This window comes from Salarias fasciatus, chromosome 15 (genome assembly GCF_902148845.1).
Source record: "Salarias fasciatus chromosome 15, fSalaFa1.1, whole genome shotgun sequence".
NCBI classification, from domain to species: Eukaryota; Metazoa; Chordata; class Actinopteri; order Blenniiformes; family Blenniidae; genus Salarias; species Salarias fasciatus.
In genome coordinates, this window is record NC_043759.1 from 24833181 (window position 1) to 24855705 (window position 22525).

At 41.2% G+C, this 22525-nt stretch overlaps 3 protein-coding genes across 3 annotated transcripts; all 3 read right to left on the minus strand.

The window, feature by feature from the left end:
- Nucleotides 1-6397: 6397 nt before the first annotated feature.
- On the minus strand, nt 6398-7393 carry LOC115402368 (trace amine-associated receptor 1-like). Its single transcript, XM_030110875.1, has 2 exons — nt 7066-7393; nt 6398-6993 (listed from the first exon to the last, which is right to left on the minus strand). Exons 1-2 carry the CDS (start codon nt 7391-7393, stop codon nt 6398-6400), a joined length of 924 nt encoding a protein of 307 aa, XP_029966735.1.
- Nucleotides 7394-10412: 3019 nt separating this feature from the next.
- LOC115402369 (trace amine-associated receptor 1-like) lies at nt 10413-11408 on the minus strand. Its single transcript, XM_030110877.1, has one exon. It carries the CDS (start codon nt 11406-11408, stop codon nt 10413-10415), a length of 996 nt encoding a protein of 331 aa, XP_029966737.1.
- A 7756-nt stretch (nt 11409-19164) lies between these two features.
- Nucleotides 19165-20886, minus strand: LOC115402370 (trace amine-associated receptor 1-like). Its single transcript, XM_030110878.1, has 2 exons — nt 20865-20886; nt 19165-20153 (listed from the first exon to the last, which is right to left on the minus strand). The coding sequence occupies exons 1-2, from the start codon at nt 20884-20886 to the stop codon at nt 19165-19167; spliced, it is 1011 nt and encodes a 336-aa protein (XP_029966738.1).
- Nucleotides 20887-22525: the final 1639 nt, after the last annotated feature.

Sequence of the window (22525 nt, forward strand, 5' to 3'; positions counted from 1 at the left end):
CAGAGTCTTGGTGGCTTTTTTCTCCTTCTTACTGGCAACTGCTCCTGGCATGGAGGTGGCATTCTGGATGCTGCGTGCCTGCCTCTGTGAAACCAGGTAAATGTTAAAGTAAACACTGATCAAAACTATTGACGGCACGTAATATGTTAAGACGCATATCAGGCATATCAGTGAAAAACAGACTTCTGTACAGGTTTCAAAAGAAGTAATCACTGCCATGGCAAGAATTCCAAAAATGAATGCTGCAAGCCACGCGAATGTGATCATCAACCCAACCACCTGATCTGTGATTTTACTCTTGTACATCAGTGGCTGACACACCGCGTAAAATCTGTCAACTGAAATACAGCAGAGGTTTAAAATGGAAGTGACACTTATCATGTAGTCTAAAGAATACCGAAGCTTGCAAAACACATTCATGGTTTCCATACAGAAGTGCACAGAGAATGCCATATTTAAAGGAAATATCAAAAGTCCTATGAGCAGATCAGCCACAGCAAGAGAGAGGATGAGGTAGTTAGTGGGTGAGTGGAGCTGTTTGAAGTGAATGATGGAGATTATCACAAGGAGATTCCCAACTACGGTTACAAGGGTTAAGGAAATCAGAAAAATGTACAATAACACACAAAATATGAAATAGTCTGCTTTACATGAAACCAAGCTAGGATCATAACTGGTCTCATTGAGAGCACTCATGCTCCCACAGTCTTCAAATTTCAGGACAACAGTTCAAATGGTCATAAATGAGTAACAGTCAGGAGGTGAAAGCATCCAAAGTACTACATTCAGAGTAAACACCAGCAGCAGCCCTGTGAAAGAGAAAAACACAGAGTGTTAATTCACACTCTCCCAGGAAGTCTCTGTGATTCTGGCTATGGTGAGATTCACTCCCACTGAGCTCATACAGCAGTGTCTATGAGTGCGCTCGATCACACTCCTGCTGAGCTCAGCTTTTAGACCGGACCTTCACTTATATAATTACCCGACTAATTACAATAAATAATGAAATAAACAATCAGACCAATTGGGTGTGAGCATGCACAACAGCTTCTTTCATAGTGTCACATCTACATCTATGGTGGTATACACGTGTGTTCAACATTTACTCGTATGTCATCATGCACTATATTGAACATAAGCATGATCTGATTAATTAGCTTCAGTCTTCTTCATCTGCTGTCCCTCGACAGTGTTGGCAAGAGAGGGACAAACAAAGTAACAGAACACCACTGATGCAATTATATGAACAGTTTACCTCTTCAAATGACGTATACCTAATTTTTTTCAAACACTTCATTTCCTTTTGTGTTTGATATCCAAAGTAAATTATTTGGTATCACTGATGGTGTTCTTCTTATGTGATCACAATCCGTTTGTGGAAGCATGCCATTCTTTTTTCCTGTGATGGTAAATGGATTTCACTTACACAGCACTGTCACACTGCTTTGAGCGGCGGCCGAAACTCTTTACTCTGTTGATCACATTCAACCCATTGCACATACATTCAGATGACAATGGCACACGTCAAGGACGCTTCGTCATGTGAAATCAAACCTGAAACATTTCAATGGATAGTGGACCACTTTACAAACTGAACCACAGTCACCCCTGTGAATGAGGAAGAGCGTGGTTTAAGGAGGTGGTTTAATATATCAGATAGCTGCTTGATGGTTCCACGTCTGATCTGATGATAGAGTGTTATTTTGATAATGCTTCGTTAAAAAAAGTTTCAGTTTCTGGGTGAGTCCAGAGGCTGTAAAGAGGCTGCCAGTAAACCAAAATTTTGCTCAGGGTCATGTTGTTGTCATCCACACAGTAATCAACTATGGAAAAATTTGTCATGAGATGGTCGAGATCCTTTTTGTCAGTATATGAGTATCGTATGATGGTGGGTTTGTCTAGTCTCCAGAGTGGCATTGGTATTTGCTCTTGATGTGGTGAGACACCAGTGACAGATCAAATAACATATGGTCAGATAGACAAGAGTCATAAAAATAGAGGTCGCAGACAGAGGTCAATTCAGTGATCACCAGATCCAGACTATTCCCCCTGGAGTAGGTGGGAAAAACATGTTGTCTGTCCAGTGATTGCAGAAATTATTAGCATTTATTTGCAGCATTTATGTTCAAGCCTCCAACCATTTGCAGATGTTGTGCCGATGTTAAAAATTAGTCTATACAGCACTTCTCAGCATTAAAGGACGGCTTTGGTTTGGGCTACAAGAGCAATCGCAGTACAACAAGGGGATTCAGATTGATTGACATGCATTTCAGGAAAGATAGGTCCAGTGGAGACTGAAGAGTCTCGTCCATGATTGTTGTGGATTCCAGAATTCCAGGTGGGGATGACTGCTTTGGGCCAGGGAGACATTGAAAATCCTGCAGAAGATGTGGGACAGCTCGAGAGCAGATGCTCTGAGCACCTTTCCATGGACTCCATCTGGAGCAGCAGCTTTCCTTGGGTTTACTTTCGGGAACATCCGCCTCACATCATGCTACAAGCGAGTGGAGGGGTAGATGAGTGTCCCTGTGATGATTCAAAATGTGCAAAAATGTATTTTAGCTCCTCTGACAGCGACTCACTCAGTTCTCCTGGAGTCGCATCACAACCTCTGAAGTTCGTGATGCTCTGCAGACTCTGCCACCCTTCCCGTGATCTGTTGCTGGTGAAGTGAGGCTCTATTGTCCTCTTATAGTCTGCTTTAGCCCCCTTGATGCCCTTTTTCAGGTCAGGTCGAGCAGCACTGGAGAGAGCTCTGACAATTGACCTGAAGGTGGAGTCACGGGCCTTGAGGAGTCAGCAAACCTCGCTAGACATCCAAGGTTTCTGATACGGAAAGATCCTGATGACTTTATCCACAACCACAGTTCCCATGCAGAATTTAAAGTAGTGCAGTACTGTCCCTGTGAATGTTTCCATATTCTGGTGTTAAAAGAGGTCCCAGTCAGTGTTTTCCCCCATTGTGGAACATTTGACATGCTGTTGGAACTTCTGGAGTACAGTCTTTAAAGCAGAACTATGCAACTTTTTTACCTCAATAAATGCCGGTCCCTCCACTCCCCCCGGGGTCTGTGTCCTGAAAACAGCGCTTGCAACTTTCAGCGGAGCGACCCGACTACATCTTGTGAGAACAAACCTGCTTTACAGCACTCATACGGGAGTACAAGAATAAAAGCATATAAAACAAACATGAAACCCTCTCTAGTGTTAGCAACGCCACCCTTAGGTGCTAACGGATGACAGAACCAAAAAGATAGAAAAAAACTTTTGTCTGACGAGCGAAAAAAAAAAAAGGAAACGGGAGTGGGACGCTCTCTGCATGCGGGGGTGGGGGTGGGGGGGGGGGGGGGGGGGACCAGTAGGGGGAGCGTGAGAGCAAAAGTTGCATGGTTCTCCTTCAAATTGGCCTAATCATCTCCAACTTTAATGTGAACGCCATTGAGTGGGAGCCTGCTGTTGTCTGTTTATGGCGGTCAGCAGAATAGAGAGTGCCGTGCTAACATCAGCATCTAGTGGTATACAGTGGAGTGACGTTCATTGCTGCTCTCTCGGTAGAAAAGAAGGCCAACATCTAAAAGATGTACTTAATGTAAGGGGAGTCATTTTTAACTAAAATCACGCTGTTTGAGCGGAGATACAAAGTCCCCCACCTCTGCTTTTACCAGAGTCTTCAGTCCATTCCCAGCAGCTGTGTCGTTTTTAAGAAAAATAGAACCACATGTGCTATGTTTTTAAGCAATTTCACCAATACGTCAACAATACAACTTCATGGCTCTTTTGGCAGGCATAACCATTGTGGAGGAGGGGCGTGGTTTGCTCTCGGCTGCAGGAGAGAGGGAGGCGGGGAAGCGGCTCAGGGAGCCAGTGTCCAAGGTGCAGCAGGTGCTGGCAATTGATTTGATGACTGTCTGTCCTGCTAGAAGTAGTGTGCTGGACCGGACGGAGAGGGGAGAGAGGAATCGAGCCGTACTGACGGCAGCAGACTGGAGGAGCCAGCGCACACAAGCCTGAAAAGGCTGGAGACTGGGACAACCAGGACGATAACTGCACGGTGTGGCAGCAGCGACAGAAGCCCGCCGGGCTGAGTTGTGGGGATTGGGCCCATGGACACGTGCAATAAAAGGAAGTTTGAACTCACTGGCTGTGGTTTCACCTGTGTCTAGTCGACCCACACTTGTGTGCTACAGCCATAGTCCCAGCAACATGTAATTGGTATATTTAGTCATTTTAGAGCTTGGAGAATGGGAATCAGGTTGTACTGAGTAAAAATCTGAAATAAGAATTTTTTCGAACAGGTCTAAGGATGGGGTCCTGAGTTCGGCCCAGAACCTTCTAGAGGGATTTGAAATAGCTTTTTGTTTGTTTGTTTGTTTGTTTGTTTTCTTGGAGGACTTTGGAGTACGTTTGCAAATTCCATTATGGAACTATTTTCAGGGCTACCCAAACTGCTGTTACCTCTCATATGGACAGCAGAGGAAATAAGATGAAACACTTCCATTTTTAATTTATTACATATGTACAACAAAAAGCATAACCAAATGATAAATAAAATTGACAGAAAATGTGAAATAAAATAGTGACTAGTATTTTTAGTATGCACAATCCTTTTCGACACCGACTGGATCATGCTATGCTGAAGTTATCCATGAGCAGCTCATGAGGCACTGCAGCAGTTACTTTATTGGTCTCTCTACACAGGAGGTGTTCAAGGGCAAATTTCTCTAAACCATGATCTATAACAGAGCCTGTACACACTGTACATCACTGTCACACAGCACATTAGTACACATTTAATCAACTAATAATATTTCTGGTCAAAGGATTTAATGATGAACAGTAATGTTTTCCTCCAGAGGGTCATGACTCCCAGTCCATATTCTCCTGGTCCTGGTCACTGTCCATGTTGTCCTGGACTTGTAGTTTTAGAGTTGACTGTCACCTGAATAACAATCTCTCATAGCATTTCCATAGGAATGTCTGTGAGCTCCCATTGTTCATGTTCATAGTGCTCATCTGCTCAGGTTCCAGTGGTTTCATGACAAAAACATAGTTTTCAGAATGTGATAATGACACCAAAGTTAAACAAAAAGATACATTTTCATTGGAAATGTAGTGTAAAACAAATTTCAGGTTGATTTATTTATTTCGGTTTGTGAATCATCCTTCTAATTATTCATCTCTCTTCTTCCTGAACTTATAGGGCATATGGGACTGTAGCCATTTGGACTGAAATTAGTCAACCTTTGAGTTAACTCTGGACTTTATACCAATCTGTCAAAGGAAGAAAGGAAATACTAATGCAGAGTCGATAATGAATCCAACAAGCATGTCTTCTAATGAGCATGTCTCTGTCATTATCGCAGTCACCGTCACTTCACACCTCTCAATATGTTTTCCTACATGACTCTTCTGTCATGTCAGTCGTCCATCTAGTTCACACTTAGCAAGAAACCTTTTTGGTTTATAGTGACAGGCTAGTTCTGGCTGTGACCTTTTGATTTGCATCATATTTTATTGGATATTTACTCATAACATTACACAGCACTCTAGCAGTGCACAGTGATTACAAAACACGTGGGTTTTAACTGACAGCAAAGAAACTGTTGATTTAAAAAAAAAAGCTAAATCCACCCGTAGAGCAACGGTAAAGAAGAAAAGGCATTTACAGGTGGTGCACACACTCACAATGCAAAGAGCAACTACTTAACAACTTCATTCATACATTTTGCAAATCTACCTACAAACACACAGCTTCACTTTTGCATGTGCAAATTTGTACTCACAAACTCAGATTATGCAGATTAACATGTGATGACATGCACATGAATGTTTTCACTAATCGAATTTTGCTTACCTTGAGATCACAACAGGCATAATGGTCTAAAAAGCATTCAGACACTGAATCAGCCCCGCAGTTTGAGTTTGTATTGAGATACCAAACTGAAAAAAAAAAAAAAAAAAAAAAATATATATATATATATATATATATATATATATATATATATATATATATATATATATTCATAATAATTTTAATGCTTTTTTATTTATCTTGACTTATCTGTTCAAGCTCGGGAGGAGTAACTAACACAATAAACAAATGAACTGAGGCATTTTCATATGTTTTTAACTAAATGAAAGTGCAATATTGTTAACAGGGATAAACAGTAATCAAAAAGACTACTTGCAATGACAGCTAATTATGTTATAATTATTATTAGTTAGAATCAGTTGCCAGTTGTGCTTAGATGTGGCTACGGATCATGTTGATGTAGCCACTAGGGTAAATTAGTTCATTCTCAGGTTAAAGTAGGTGTTTCATGATTATGATTATAAAATAAGTTGTGAGAGATAATAAAAATAATTTATGCGGAATTTTAGCAGAAAGTGAAAATGATCAAAATAATTTGGAGTTGGCCAAATCAGCCTGTAATATTTTTCCGGAAAGGATCGTTTTGAAAGCTGATCGAAACCAACTGTAGAAGAAGGTGTAAATAAGGGGATTGAGCATTGAATTGGACAATGTCAGCCAGTTAAGTGTTTCAATCACAGAAACTGGTGGGGGCGTTGGTGCCAAAGGCTGAAAGACCACACAGATGAAGTAAGGCGTCAAACATAAGAGAAACACTCCCATAACAATTGCTAACGTTTTGGTGGCCTTTCTCTCCATTTTGCTGGCAGCTGACTTTGTGCTCTGCAGCTTGGAGTTGTGGATGCTGTTTACTTGTCTTTGTGCAACCAGGAAAATCTTCAGGTAAATACAGACCATGATGACGGCTGGAAAGTAGAATGAGAAAACAGGCCCCATGGTGTTAGCCACCACAACATCCACTGAGCACATTTCCTCACATGTGCCTTGACTGAATCCTGCAACTATGATACCAATACCAATCAGAACAGAGATACCCCAGCTCAGCAGGATCATAGTCAGAGTAACCTGGGCATTTATTTTAGTTTTGTACAACAGAGGCTGACATACTGCATAGTATCTGTCGATGGAGATGCAGCACAGGTTGAGAATGGAGGATGTGCACAGTGTCACGTCAAAGCTGTCCCGTATTTTGCAAAACAAGCCTTCATGGTACAGACATGAAGTTACTGTGAAAGCCATGCTGAAAGGAAAGACGACAACTCCCACAAGCAGGTCAGCCACAGCCAGAGAGAGGATGAGGTAGTTTGTAGGAGTGTGCAGCTGTTTGAAATAAACAATGGAAGCAATGACAAGGAGATTTCCACATATGGTGAGGACAGATAGTGAACCAAGGAAAATATACAGGATCACACATATGCTGGAAGGATTTCTTGCAAACATATATGTCTCATCATTGAATTCATAGCAGGGATGGATATTCTTGATAATGTAGCTGTTGTTCGCAGTCGACCTTGGATCCATGATTTCCAAATATTGATCTGTGAGCTTCGGACAAAAAAAACAGTCGGTTATTAGTATAACTTGAGAACAATCACACAAGACTGTAGATCAATTCAGAAAAATAATCTATATTGCCTTTTTTCTTACCTAATGGTACAGTGATCTGCAGTGTGATGTTGTGTGTTGCGCTGACACTGAGTCACTGGTCAGCGCCTTTTCAAATGCTATGTAAATCTCATTACCATATTTTGAAATGAAGCAATCTGCCATCTAATTGGATGCTTGGTGTGTGTGTGTGTGTGTGTGTGTGTGTGTGTGTGTGTGTGTGTGTGTGTGTGTGTGGTACAGTTTACCCTATGAAGAATACAATGCTTCAGCTGTTTATGTTCCCACAATCAAGATCTTGTTTTCAGGCTATGATTAAAATCATTTTAGGATTGTAGTGCGTTGCGTTCATCCTCTTGCATTAACTTCCGGATCATGTACTTCAAAGTCTTTTCAGACCATCAGTCTGCGGATGAAAGATGCTTGTCCAAATAGACTTGATGCCTACGAATCCATATAGTTCCTTAAGTGCGTGAGACATGAACTTGGTGCCCTGGTCAGTTAGGATCTCTTTTGGGATCTTCACTCGGGAGACAACCTGAAGCAGTGCTTGTGCCACACTCTTTGCAGAGATGGTTGTTGCGTTGCAGATTCCACCAGAACCAATACAAAGTGATAACCACATGCACTTCGGTGATATGGCCCAATGAGGTCCATGTCAATGCGCTCCATTGGAACCTCCATTATTGGTAGTGAGCGCAAAGGTGCTTTTGGGATGGCCGGCTGGTGAACCAGGTGGCAGTCCGGACAGGATGCACACAAGTGGCGCACATCCTCTGAAATGTGCCTAGCCATGGGCTTATAATGAAAACCATTTCCCAATGGCTTTTAGGCACCAACAACCGTGTGGTTTCTACTCCTGTCTCAGTGTCATAGTTAACCCTGTATAATCTATCGTTTATTAAAGGTACATAAGATACATCTTTGCTGCATCAGGGTGGACCAAGTGACCATCAACATGTCACGTGGTCAAAGGCTGAGATTAAAGTATCCTCACGAGACTGAGAGAGTTTAAAGTCCTCTATGGTGTGAATGACAGGAGCTCTCTGTAGTGTCGGACACCCTTGCCACACCACTGAGTACGGCACAAACCCCCGTGATGAGTGAGACAGTAGCTCAGTTGGTAGAGCAGGTCGTCTTATAACCGGAAGGTTGGCGGTTCGATCCCCGCTCCCGCAGGCGTAAAACTGTCGTCGTGTCCTTGGGCAAGGCACTTCACCCACCTTGCCTAGTATGAAAGTTGTGAGAGTTGTGAAAGTTGTGAAAGTTGTGAGAGTTGTGAGAGTGAATGGTTGGTGGTGGTCGGAGGGGCCGATGGCGCAGATTGGCAGCCTCGCTTCCGTCAGTCTGCCCCAGGGCAGCTGTGGCTACAGCAGTAGCTTACCACCACCCAGTATGGTGTGAATGACTAATGCAATGTAAAGTGTCTTTGAGTGTCCTGAAAAGCGCTATATAAAACCAATGCATTATTATTATTATTGTACTGAGAGGTGTTTCTTCAGCTAACTGAAATGAACAAAATCCATCTCAACTTCATGTTGAAGAATAAATTCACTGGAAAAAAAACATAATGCTTAACAAAATGAAATTTATGAAACAGTACGTGTTTCATATTCACTCTTAGGGACTACACAATGCAGCATTTTCTTGTCTCAACTGGAAATAAAACTACTTCTAGAGGATTATTTTGAGGAGACTCATCAGGTCACTAGGACACCATCAGAGGCAGTGCATTAACGGATCCTACAGTCTGTTGTTCTCTGTGTGAAAACATTTTATTTGTCTGGCAAATTGCTAATTTCTTAATGCTATGTGAATGTAATGACAGTCATGGATAGAATATTTGCTTTGGTGAGATTTATCAGGACAACCATACACACACACAATCAGGACAATTTAGGGTAAGAAATTAATCTCACATGCACGAGAAATCCCACTCACATTAGGTCTACATGATTATGGAAAAAAATACTAATCAATGTTTTTTTATTTATTTATTTATTTATTGATCATGCCACGATTCTCTGGCATCCTTTTTTCACAGGAATGTTTATTGCACCCATCACTTTTGACAACAGCAACATTAAAGTGATTATTCGAGTATCAGTGAGATTTCTTGTTTGTTTGCACATTATTTTTGTTTGAACATGATTTTTTTCTGCTGCTTGGTGAGTACGAAGTTGCATTGCACAAGGCTCCAGTTCTTGACATCAGTCTTTGTTTCTTGCTGTGTGCAGCTTCATCATTCTGGACTTTGTGGTGGTGAGATTTGTGGTGTTGCTTAGCAGCCCGTGAGATTCATCAATCAATTAAAAATTTAAAAACATAAATACACAAATATCTGCTTCATTTTTCTCATAGTAACACAGACTGTTTGTTTTGATAAGATTTGGAAAAGCCTCTAATCCATAAAGTTAGTGCATATGTGTGTATGTGTCAAATGACAGTATTTTGTTATCAACATGCACAAATTTTCTCAAAAATAACCGAGATGGTTGCAAAAATGTAAATGACATACAAAATGTGAAATATTGGTTTGTAGAGCCTCTTAAAGAAGCTCATCCATCCAACTTTTATTCTACATTGTCCAATTCAGGGTGGCAGCAAGGAGGAAGGCAGTCAAGAGTTTCTCATCTCACACTCTCACACCACGATGCCTTTTCTCATGTCAAGCTACAGTCTTTTACTGCATTTCCATTTTTGTTTTATTTTTTTTTCAGCTATTCTTTATTCATTGCCTGCTGTTACACCACACTTATTTTTCTATTTTATTTTATAGCTTTGAGTTTGCCCTGCAGACATCACATCACGATTTGCATGAAACATTTTTTCAGGAACAGTTCATTTTACTTAAAATAAATAATTAAACTGTGTGAGCTCGAGTCAAAAGGGCCACTGTTAATATTTATTGTCTTGCAGATCCTGCATCAACATATCAAAGAAGTTTACAGTTAGAAAAATTACCTCTAAATATCTTCCCAGAAATGATCATTTTGAAAGCTGACCGGAACCAGCTGTAGAAGAAAGCGTAAATGAATGGATTCAGCATGGAGTTGGACAGGGTGAGCCAGTTCAGGGTTTCAATAACAGCCACTGGTGTTGAGTCAAATGTCAAAGGCTGAAAAGTGATGCAAAGGAAATAAGGAGTCCAACATAAGAGGAAAACTCCCATGACCGTAGCCAGAGTTTTGGTGGCCTTTCTCTCCATCTTGGTGGCAACTGCTCCAGACTTTGTGCTCTTACAGGTTGTATTGTGGATGCTGGTTACTTGTTTGTGAGCAACGAGTAAAATTTTAAGGTAGATACTGAGCATGATTATAACAGGGATGTAAAAGGCGAATATGCAAGCTAGAGTGGTGGATATTAGTGCATCAATTAAACAACTGTCCTCACACTTCCCTTGATTGAAACCTGCAACTGTGATGCCAATTCCAATCAGAGCAGCAACTCCCCAGCTCACCAGGACCATCAACCCAATGACACGGTCAGTGATTTTACTTCTGTAAATCAGCGGCTGACACACCGCGTAGTATCGGTCAATGGAGATGCAGCATAGGTTCAAAATGGAGGCAGTACTCAGCATGACATCAAAGGTGCCTCGCACTTTACAGAACAAACCCTCGTGATACCAGCAGGAGGTCACAGTGAAGATCATGCTGAAAGGAAAGACGATGACTCCGACCAGCAGGTCGGCCACGGCCAGAGAGAGGATGAGAGAGTTAGTGGGACTGTGGAGCTGTTTGAAGTACATGATGGAGACGATCACCAGAAGGTTTCCGCATATAGTGACAACAGATAATGCACCAAGTAAAACATACAACAACACACACGTGATGGAAGGGTTTGTGGTGAATACATAGTTCTCCCCCTGCAATTCATAACAGGGATGGATGTCATGAACGGTCCAGTTGACAATCAGCTCCTGGCCCATGCTCCTGCGATTCCTGCAATTTAGTTTTCCATTGATATTTCACCATATCATGCAAATATGACACATGCTTCAAATACCACCAGTGTTGCATAGACTTAAAATAAAAAAAAGACTTGCATTGCGTGTCATGCCGTACCATAAAATTTGAGCTCGTCAGTGCATCAGTGCTGTTGTGGGACCTTACCCAGTGGGTTTAAACTTCAGACTTGAGTCTGATATAACAATTTCCACCTCATTATCATAATTAATGCTGACGTCATTTGTCCAGTCAGATGGAGTATTTATCACTCTCTCTCCTGGTCACTCATGAGAATACGCATGTATATTTTGTGTTCTTTTGTTAAAAATATCACTAGTACTAATCATGGGGAGCCTGGCTTTTTCTGTTTTATATAGGATTGGCTGCAATGGTTCTAAATAATGCGATGCAATACACATAAACATCCAGTTGATGTCAGAATGGAAATACTAAAGGCATTTATACTGTTTCTATAACTATTCTTGTTGAACTGCTAAAGTGTTGTTGCATGGACATCATGTTAATAGAGAGAATTTTGCCACACAATACAGTAGTTAAGATACGTATAATTTGAGTTTAGAGTTTGCATTTCTTCCTGCGAGCAGACACACATTTCTCACAGTTCTCCCTTCCTCCGGGTGCTACGGTTTCCTCCCATAGTTCAAAAGCAAGCATGTGAGGGTAATTGGTGAGCTTGAAATGCCCCTCGTTGTGAATGTGGTTGTGTGCATTAGTCCTGTGATGGACGGCGACCAGTCCAGGATGTATTGCCTACAGTAAACTGCAATTGGCACTGTTCCAACACGGATCCAACACGTGTTAATTAAACGTGGAGTTCTACAGAGTTTTGTATCAGTTTTGTAACTTTCATTTATATGCAGATGATACACTTCTTTAAAGATGTAACTGGATGAATAAACTGTTTATTGACATTTTTCCCTTATTGGTTCATCTATACTTCAGCTCTTTAACATTGCTGTTATAAAACCTCTCCTAAAAAGGCCCACCTTTGATCCAACTGTTTAAACAAGTTACAGGTCAAAATTCAAACTTTTCTTTGTTTCTTAAATCCTGGATAAAGTCTGCTCCGTCACCGCATGGGATCTGCAACCATACTGCAACTGAACCACAACAGCACGGTGGCCAGTGTGAGCCAACAGCATTGATTTTAATGACTGATTACTTGCAGGGTTGCACTGGCCCAATGTGAGCCTGGGAAAGTTTTTTGAGGCAGGTGGGCGTAGAAATTGGAGCAATAAGCAGACAAGTCAAAAGCAAGTTCATGTTCAGCTAAGGAGGAAACATTTTCCATAGTAGTAACTTTAATTTACATTTAGTAATCTATGATTTCTGTGTTGGGATTTATGCACGACTACTGTGCACAATCAGTGTTATGATCAGTTCAGCTGCCCAAAATAACAAATGTAGCTAATATTTCAGTCCTTTGAAATGAAAATGGACATCATGGAATTGTATGGTCATAAATATATAAAAAGTCACTGATTTGGATCTGTGATTAGTTGTTAAATTTATCAATAAAACCAATTTGACAACAAAAAAAGTTAAAGGATGTGAAGTTCTGCACATTAGAGATAGACTGATATGTTCTTTTGGGGCCAATACCAATTATCGGTTGTCGAGGAGGCCAATAACTAATATTTATTTGCAGTAAAATTAAAAATATCGGTGTCAAAATTTTGATTGTCATATACTCTCAGGCTTCTGTAGCTACTCCCTGTTTGCCTTTTGTAGGTTAATGGCACAATTTTCAGCATTTTTCATTATTGCTCATCTTTTTCTGAGTGAGGGAAATATATGTCTGTTAGGATTGAAATAATTAGCCTTTGTGTTTTGTATTTAGTCAGTGAAATGTTGCTCAGTTTAATTTTTTCCAACAAGTTCTGTGACTGTTGTGCTAACTGTGGCTTTCCCATTCAAGGTAGCATTAAGCTAATGGGGGCTTTTTTCATAATGCGTGTTGTGATTCACTGTGTTTTGCAGCGTCACATCCTAGTGGAAAGCAGAATTCAGCCTCTATAATTAATCTGCCAGTCAGGAGACAAATCTATTCTCTCCAGAGCTTGTTTCACTGACAAAGCTTCTTCTCTCATCTCCTCTACGCACATATATCTATGGCTCTACAGGCACTGTGCTGATTGGTTGTTAGCCTTGCCGCCTGTAAGTGTAACCAATCAGATGGTGCTGTAGGCAGGACAATGCTGGAGTCAGAGGAGCTATTCTGCACAGAGACACATCTGCATCTGAGCCAAAATAATTCCATTTCATATTTATCTTTTATCGGCCTTTGGATTGAAAAAAAGGCTGATGCCAATATGCCTAAAAATGCCAAATATTGGTGTTGATAATTGGCCTGACTGATTATCGGTTGATTCTTATTGCCTTATTGACTTTGTACAGCATTAAATAAACAAGCTTAAAAAATTCAATTAAACTCAATTCAAATGTTTCTGTCAGTATTAGTGAGTGAGACGGTGTTTCTGTGAGTGAGCAGCATCTGTATGGTGACATGTGACTAAACCTCGCCACGACTCATCCTCTCTGAGATTTTATAATCCAGATTACATAGAAGATGCTTTCCTAATATGGATGACAGCTTTTAATATTAAATCAGCTGTGTTGCTTTCTGTCTGAAAACTGCAATTAAACCAGAACCAGATGAAGCAAAAATGTTTTTAATTATTATTTTTTTTAATTGTTTTTGTTTTTGTTTTTATTATCTGGCAATGAGAAAGCTAACAGCTACCAGAAATGATGTGCTCAAGGCCACCACGATCTTGACAGCCACCTAATGCCTGCAACTAACACACGGTGTAGTATCTGTCAATGGAAATACAGCACAAGTTTAGAATGGACGCTGTGGCCAGTGTTAGATCAAAGCTCTCTCGAACTTTACAAAATACATTATGAAAATATATGCAAGCATTTGCAGGGAATCTGGTGCTTAGAGGAAAGATTAATACCCTGACAAGTTGGTCAGACACAGCCAGAGAAAGGATGAGGAAGTTAGTGGGAGTGTGCAGCTGTTTGAAATAAAAATTAGATTGGTACCAGAAGGTTTCCACACACAATTGCAGCAGACACAGCGCTGAGAAAAACATGCAATAGAACACATTTTGAAGAAGGACTGTTAGTCAGTGAGAGAGAAACCATATCAATTTCATAGCAGGGATGTGTAGAATCAACATGAGTGTTATTGACAAGGTCTCCTGCTGCCATGTTTCTGAGTCCCTGCAAAACAAGCTTCCCTTAGTATTGTGTTTGCTGTTAATTTCCTAGGAGAAACGAGTCATAATGTAAAAGGTTTCCATTCAGATGGATGTTTTTCATAAGTGCGAAGCTGTGCACAAGCCTGTTTTTTATTCTATCAACAACTACTCTATCACCATGACAAACTTAGAACATATTGTCAAATCAGATGGAGGACATCTTATGATTGAATCAGATGATAGGCAAACACACTGTATTGATGAATGAATTTTCCACATCGGAAATAGTCAACACTGCAGCTCTTTTAATAGCTTGACACTGAACTTCAGTCTTATTTGCACAGCAACACTTCACATGAAACTGTGTCGTTTTTGCATTTTCATTTTGTTAAAACTCCGCTTTCAGTTTTTAAGAATAGCGGGTGTTTCTGGAGTGTATTTACATGGCCTTTCATGACAACCTACCCAACTGTTCCAAACAAGCTAATTACCTGAAATGAATTCATGTTACAGCTAGACAAGTGAAATACATAATATTTCAAGGTTATGCAATGCAAAATTGTTCCCTTTGCGTCATTCAGCCAAAATATTAACTTTGTGGAGTGCCAAGTACAGCACAGTCATGTCTAGGCACTTTTACAAAGAAAAACCCACCATTTCCACCTGAGAAATCATAAGCAAAAGTGGAAAGGAAAAACCTTTAAACAGAAGAAATCTAAAGTGACGTGGCAGGTGTTCAAGTTGGATGAAGGTGGATTCAGTGTATTGTCATTTAAGATACACATGAAAACTGCACACTTTGAATGAATTTTTTTAGCTAATGACCTGTATTATATGTACAACATACTACATACCGTAAATCCTCTGATAGTAGCCGGGGTTTTTATTTTTCTCAACTGTAGGTGGCACCGGGCTTTAAATGGAAGGAGGCATGTATTAGAGTGAGGCTTATATTTTAACATTTTCAGAAAGAACAGAAAGATCTTTTGTGTCAGTTTGAACCCAGTAAAATGTACCGTATATGTACTTATTCAATCGATGTGAAAAAAATTAAATCTCAACATCGAGTTTAATGTTTTCTGTCCCTCCGCCATTTTTACCGGACGCGTGTAATACACACAGTCGCCATACCAGGAGGACTGGAGCTGTAGCGCAGACTACTGTCAGTACAGCGCCATAGCGCTTCACAGAAAAAAAGAAAAGACAAAAAAAAAGCAAAAAAAAAAAAACAGGCTTGTATTGGGAGGCGGCTTTAGTGAGCTTTCTTCAAAGACGCACCCGGTCATTGAAGGAGACAGGCTTTTAATGGAATACAGGTCACTATTAGAGGATTTACGGTAGACATAAATAATGTAAAAATCTCCTATGAAAAATCATTAACACAAATACAGTATTATAGTATATAGCAGCGGTTTCAAAGTGTGAGGCGCGCCTCCCCTGCGGGGCACCAGAGGGTTTCAGGGGAGGCGCAGAACCGGTTCTTTTGTAGAACCGGTTCCTCGTGTCTCGATTCCAAGGAATTATTTGGCTGTCTCCTTAACGATTTCGCTTATCGGTTCTGCTGTGTGTGTGACGACGTACCATGCGTACCATGAAGTCACTCAAGGACAAGGTTGGTATTGCAATCTTCACAAAATTTCCTCTGTCCAGCAGGTGGCACTATATATGATGGCTATTATGCAGCAACAAGTAAAGTTTGAAGTGCCTCAAACCATGTTCAGACCTTTTACAATAACTTTTTAATGGAGAATCAGCTAAATTTGTGGCGAGCCTTCAGACTGATGCAGATAATCATAAAAACGTTTCGTCACCACCCTCTTTTCTAACGAAAGGCCAAATATGAGTTCATGTGGAATTTCCTCCTAGGATGAGTTAAATCTTGAAAAATTATTAATTTGAGCAAAAACTGGCAAAAATCTGCCATATTATTCAAAAAGTGGACTTCTTCTTGAGTCTTCAGTATGTGTGTAGAAATTTTTTTGCGCCTCTTGGACGATTACATATGTGCACCAAATATACATTAGCTGTAGGTGAAATGTGATGTGGGGCGTTGAACGTGTGTGTCAAGTTTTACAACATCTCATGTAAATTTAGACCCTGAAAAATTAATTGGAATGAGAATATTAATAAACCAAGAGCTTTCAATGGGCTTCTTGCCCTTGTGTCTTGCCCTAATTTTCAATACAAACTTGCCACAGGCCACAGGCCATCACCCTCAGTATGCTTCCCCGTCGCCGCAACATCGTTCCTACGACATCTACGCTGCGCCCTACATCGGGGCTACGCTAGGGCTTGACGCGCACATCCCAAAAATTCTGACTTCGCGTCGAGGCAACGCATGGTGACGTGAACGTCGAGCGCTGTGATTGGTCCGCTTTCGCGTTGTTTATAGAATGAAGTAGAACTCACTCCGAATGCTTTTCTGATCCGAACAGTGCTTCGGGAGAAATTTAGATCCAAAATTGAGCCGCGCACATCCCTATACTGTTAGCAGATGGGGCTATGTGTGTAGACACTCCTAAAACGGCTTTAATCATCCAAAAGCTCATTAGTTTCACCAATATTTCATCATGGTCCACTCAGCCTCTCCTTCACGACAGCCCGGTGTCGCCAGATATGTCATATATGCAGCTATATGTTCGGTAAGTGCACATTTGTGTCTAGATATCTATGTCTAGATATCTATGTTTATAGATCTATGTCTGGGTAAAGCGGGAGCTACGCAAACCGCATTGTTGTGACTGCAGATTGCCCGCCTAGCGGCTTGGCGGTGAAATTGCAGAGGAGGGCGTTCCCTTGACGCAGAAGCAAGGTATGTTCAGTGTCGGCGTAGGGTTGACGGCGTAGGAACAACGTCACTGCAACGGGGAAGCATACTGAGGCCTTAACTCACACCTGGCTGACAGAGAAAACTCACAGCGGTGTGCTGCACAGGTTCTATTCTCCGTACATCACTATTGTTTATGATCCAAACATTCTTATTTTCCTTTTATCCTGCTCTGCACATACATCTTGTCTTTTATTCAGCACATTTCTCATGGCTTTAATCTCTTATTCCTTGTGTGTACTTATTGTATTTGTGTGTATATGTATGTATGTGTATAAGGTATGTGTGTATATGTATGTGTGTATATGCAGTATGTGTGTATATGTATGTATGCAGTACATATATGGGTGTTTGCATATAGGTATGTAAATATATGTATATATATCCTTCACTGTTTATAATTTTCTGCATAAATTATGTATTTTTACTTTTGTTTGCTTGATACTGATGCTGTTGTAACACCAGAATTTCATAGTTTGGGATTAAAAAAGTAACTCTCTGCTCTACTTAGAATTGGAATGATGAAACTTCAAAGATTAACAGAATATGACTTTTATTGATGAACACAAACTCATCAATGCACAGATGAACCCTGTCAGCCACAGCCCCACTCCCACTCCCAGTGTCATACGATTCACAAAACCTGCAATGAAAACTGAACAAATGCAGACACTGATAAATCAATAAACAAATGCAAAACAGTAAAGACATGGCAAAACCCAGAGTTAAAACCTCAACAACATCAAGGCTTTTTCCCCGCTCTCCCCACGTCGCTATTTGAATATGATTACAAGCATAAATATCACTTGCGATCTATGACACATCACTGACCTTCTTTCCATGTAGAACCTAACATAATATCTGAATTAATTTTTTTTTTTATCATTTGTTTCTGCTTAACGTATTTGTTCAAGGAAAACTTTGTACAGTTTTCAACATTTAAAGAATCGTTTCCATCCATCCATGTTTTACACAACTTCTGCTGTTCAGAGAAACAGGGCTTATTCATCATATTCATATGCATTTGTAATTTGTATTCAAAGAGTTTTCAGGCTGATTGTGTTGCAGTAATAAATATTGTACTATTATATTTTAACTATTATATTTCAGAACAATCAAATGAGCGTACTTGGATATCAATGGCATACAGAATAAAAACACAAGGTTAAATGTAACAGTGCATCATCATATTCATCTTAATTATTCTCTTTCGATGAAAATAATATTTCAGAATATGTCATTTCTTTCAAGAGTCTTGAAACAAATTGGCAACGTCAGATGTCACGATTCAACTGATCATTTTCCTTGCTGAGGATGCTGCCCTCAGTAAGGAAGTACTTTGAATAATGTAGAGACAATATGTTGAAATTATTTTTATGTTACTTTGATTGACTTCAGCAGTGATGCATTTTTATGGTTATTATGGTTTCTGGATGAAATATTTCAGTTCATTTCAATCATTTCTATGCAAACATAACAGAAATAACCAAAAAGTATTCTGTTAAGGCCTCACTCCAAATCCCAGAACTCACAGTTCATCATTACATATCTAAGGTATGACTGAGATACATACAGTGTATGATTTAGATTGCTGCACTCTGCTGCAGAGTGAATCCCAAAGCAATGACGTGTGTTCTTGTTGCTATACCACAATACAACAGATCTGCCTAGATGGTCAGTATGTCAAAGAAGTCTTGAGTTAGACAAATCACTTTGAAATATTTTCCCGGTCAGAATCAGTCTGAAAGCTGATCTGAACCAGCTGTAAAAGAAAGCGTAGATGAATGGATTGAGCAGTGAGTTAAACAATCCAATCCAGACAAGGGTGTCAAATGTTGTAACTTGCACTGACATAGAACTGAAAACTTTTATCTGAAAACAGAGGAAAAAGGGTGCCCAACACCCCACGTAGGCTCCCATGACAATAGCCAGAGTTCTGGTTGCCTTTCCTTCCCCCTTTTTTGCAGCAGCAGTTCCAGCCTTTGTGCTCTGAGAGTGTGTGTCCTGGATGCTGCGTGCCTGTTTCTGTGCCACCATTAAAATCTTCAGGTAGATACACACCATCGTGACCATTGGGAGGTAAAATGAGAACACGGGTCCTAAAGGGTTTGAAAAACCAGTATTGAAAGAACAATTTTCTTGACATTCTCCAGAGTTCATTTTTGCAATGAAAAATCCAATTGTCATAAAAACAGCTGTGCTCCAGGTCAACACGATCATGATCACAACGACATTAGTATTGATCTTAGTTGTGTATGTCAGAGGCTGACACACTGCATAGTACCTGTCAATGGAGATACAGCATAGGTTCAAAACAGAGGCTGTGCTCAACGTTAGATCGAAAGTCACTCGTACTTTGCAGAATACATTCATTGACTGCAAACAGAAGCTAAAAAGGGACTTTGTACACAGAGGAAAGAGTATCAAACCAACAAGTAGATCCGACACAGCCAGAGAGAATATGAGGAAGTTAGTGGGCGTGTGCAGCTGTCTGAAATAAACAATAGAGATTAGGACCAGAAGGTTTCCACACACAATTACAACAGACACAGCGCTGAGGAAAACATGCAACAGAACACATTCTGAAGAAGGACTATTAGTCAGTGTGAAAGAAACCATATCAATTTCATAGCAGGGATGTGTGGAATCAACATGAGTGCGATTAACAAGGTCTCCTGCTGCCATGCTTCTGAGTTCCTGCAAAACAAGCTTCCATTAATATTGTGCTTGTTGTGGAATTCCTAGGAGAAATGAGTCACAATGTAAGGCTTCCAGTCACATGGTCATTTTCCATCACTGAGGAACTGTGAACAAGCATGTTTTTTCTCTCTCTCAACAACTGTCTCATTACAATAATAAACATAACTCATTGTCCAATAAGATGGAGGACTTCCCATCACGATACCAGATGTTAGGTAAACACAACATAATGTTAAAGGAATTTTCTACTTCTTTTTTTTTTTTTTTAATCCTGTCCTGTCCAACATGGAAAGGGCGTACTGGAGGTCTGGCTGCTGTTTTGTGCCCGACAGATTTGCTCTTCAAAGAGGAGCTTATAGGTATAAAGCTCCTCTTGTTAACGTGCATTTCTCACTTTATTTTATTTATTTTGAGGCCAACTCGGCCAAAAGCCTCTATTTTTTCTTAATCACGATGCCGGCTGCGGGGCGACAATTTGCATTGCGATAAAAAAAGGAGGCTTTTGGCCGAGTTGGTAAGCAACTTACAGTCAAGTCGGCACCGACCAACTCGGCCACTTGAGAGGCTTGAGATCAGCCGCAGCCTGCACACAAAGGACGCGTTTGGAGAAATTGGACTACTGAACTGTGAGCCTGTTAAGATAGAACTGACAGATGATGCAGTACCATACACAGTGAACATGCAGAGTCCCCTTTCCACTTCCATCGAAAGTAGAGAAGGAGTTAAGGCGCATGCTCAACTTGGGAATCACTGAGGAGGTCACTGAACCTACTGACTGGTGTGCACCGATGGTGCCTGCCCCAAAACGCAACAAAGACGAGGTCAGAGTGTGTGTGGACTTAAAAAGCCTAAACAAGGGAGTAAAAGCGAGAGCGCTACATTCTGCCCACACTGGATGACATAACACCCAAGCTAGCTGGAGCTAAGGTATTTTCGACACTGGACCCATCAAGCGGGTTCTGGCAGATCCCATTGGATCCCAGCTGCCAGAAATTGACGACGTTCATAACCCCCATGGGCAGATTCTGCTTTAAATGTCTGCCGTTCGGGATTACATCAGCACCCGAGATCTTCCAGTGGCTCATGAGTAATCTGCTGAAGGGCCTGGAAGGAACCGTTGTCGTGATGGATGACTTCCTGGTCTACGGGGCTGACAAAGAGGAACACGACTAACGCTTGGATGCGGTCCTACGTACCATCAAAGCTTCAGGTCTCAAGCTTAACAGAGCAAAGTGCCACTTCAGACAGACTGAGCTACAGTTTTTTGGGCACATCATTGGCGCTGATGGAGTGAAATCGGACAGCAGCAAAATTGAGGCTATCACCAAACTGCCCGCTCCCACAAATGTGGAGCAGCTTCGCCAGGCACTTGGGCTCATGAATTACGTGGACAAATTCCTTCCTGGCCTCTCCACCATGCTGTATACACTCACGAGCCTGCTCAGGAAAGAAACAGCATGGGTCTGGGTTGAGCTTCAAGAGAGCGCATTCAATAAAGCTAAAGTCATACTAGCAGCAGCACCAGCTTTATGCTACTACGACGCAGGCCGGCAGACTGTAGCTACGGCCTGGGTGGCACTCTGCTGCAGGACCACGATTGTGAGTTGTGAGCCGTTGCCTTCGCCTCCCGCACCCTCACCGATGCAGAGAAACGATATTCACAAATCGAGAAGGAGTGCTTGGCAAGCATGTGGTATTGTGAGCGCTTCACCCGCTACATCCAAGGGATGAGTAAAGTATGGCTCCAGACAGACCACAAGCCCCTGGTACCATTGATCAACAGTTACGATCTGGATAAAACGCCACTGAGGTATCAGAGGCTGCTTATTCGTCGAATGCGGTTTGATGTCATTGCAGAGCATGTCCCAGGAAAACAGCTGGCGGTGACTGACGCGCTGTCAAGACACCCTCTGGATGGAGACCACAAGTCAGACACAGATGATCACGTCAGAGCATATGTGAACATTGTGGTAAAGAACAAGGCAATCACCTCACCTAAAATGGAGGAAATCCGCAGAGCCACGCAGGATTACGCAGATCATCAAAAGATGACCAAGTTCATCAGAAATGGATGGCCGCAAAGAATGGCAGAGTTCTCACCACTGCGAGGATTTTTCACAGTCAGAGCTCACCTTTCTGAATCTGATGGATTAGTACTGTACCATGATCGCATTGTTGTTCCAGCAGCACTCAGATCTAGCGTGCGAGACCAGCTGCACGAAGGTCACCAGGGCCTCACCAAGTGTCGCAAGCACGGGGTGGGGGTGGGGCGGCAGATGCCATTTGTGAGGAAAATGCTTTTGTTATGACATAAAGCTCCAAATAATATTTCTGAAGAAACTCT

Excerpts from the sequence above, each read along its gene's own strand:
- LOC115402368 (XM_030110875.1), bottom strand. The coding sequence starts at position 7,393 with ATGGATCCAAGGTCGACTGCGAACAACAGCTACATTATCAAGAATATC. Across the intron at positions 6,994-7,065 it reads GTACCATGAAGGCTTGTTTT|ACAGATACTATGCAGTATGT; the intron begins GCAAAATACGGG and ends GCATCTCCATCG.
- LOC115402369 (XM_030110877.1), bottom strand. The coding sequence starts at position 11,408 with ATGGGCCAGGAGCTGATTGTCAACTGGACCGTTCATGACATCCATCCC.
- LOC115402370 (XM_030110878.1), bottom strand. The coding sequence starts at position 20,886 with ATGGAAGTGGAAAGGGGACTCT. Across the intron at positions 20,154-20,864 it reads GGAAGTGGAAAGGGGACTCT|ACCTTGTTAATCGCACTCAT; the intron begins GCATGTTCACTG and ends TGGCAGCAGGAG.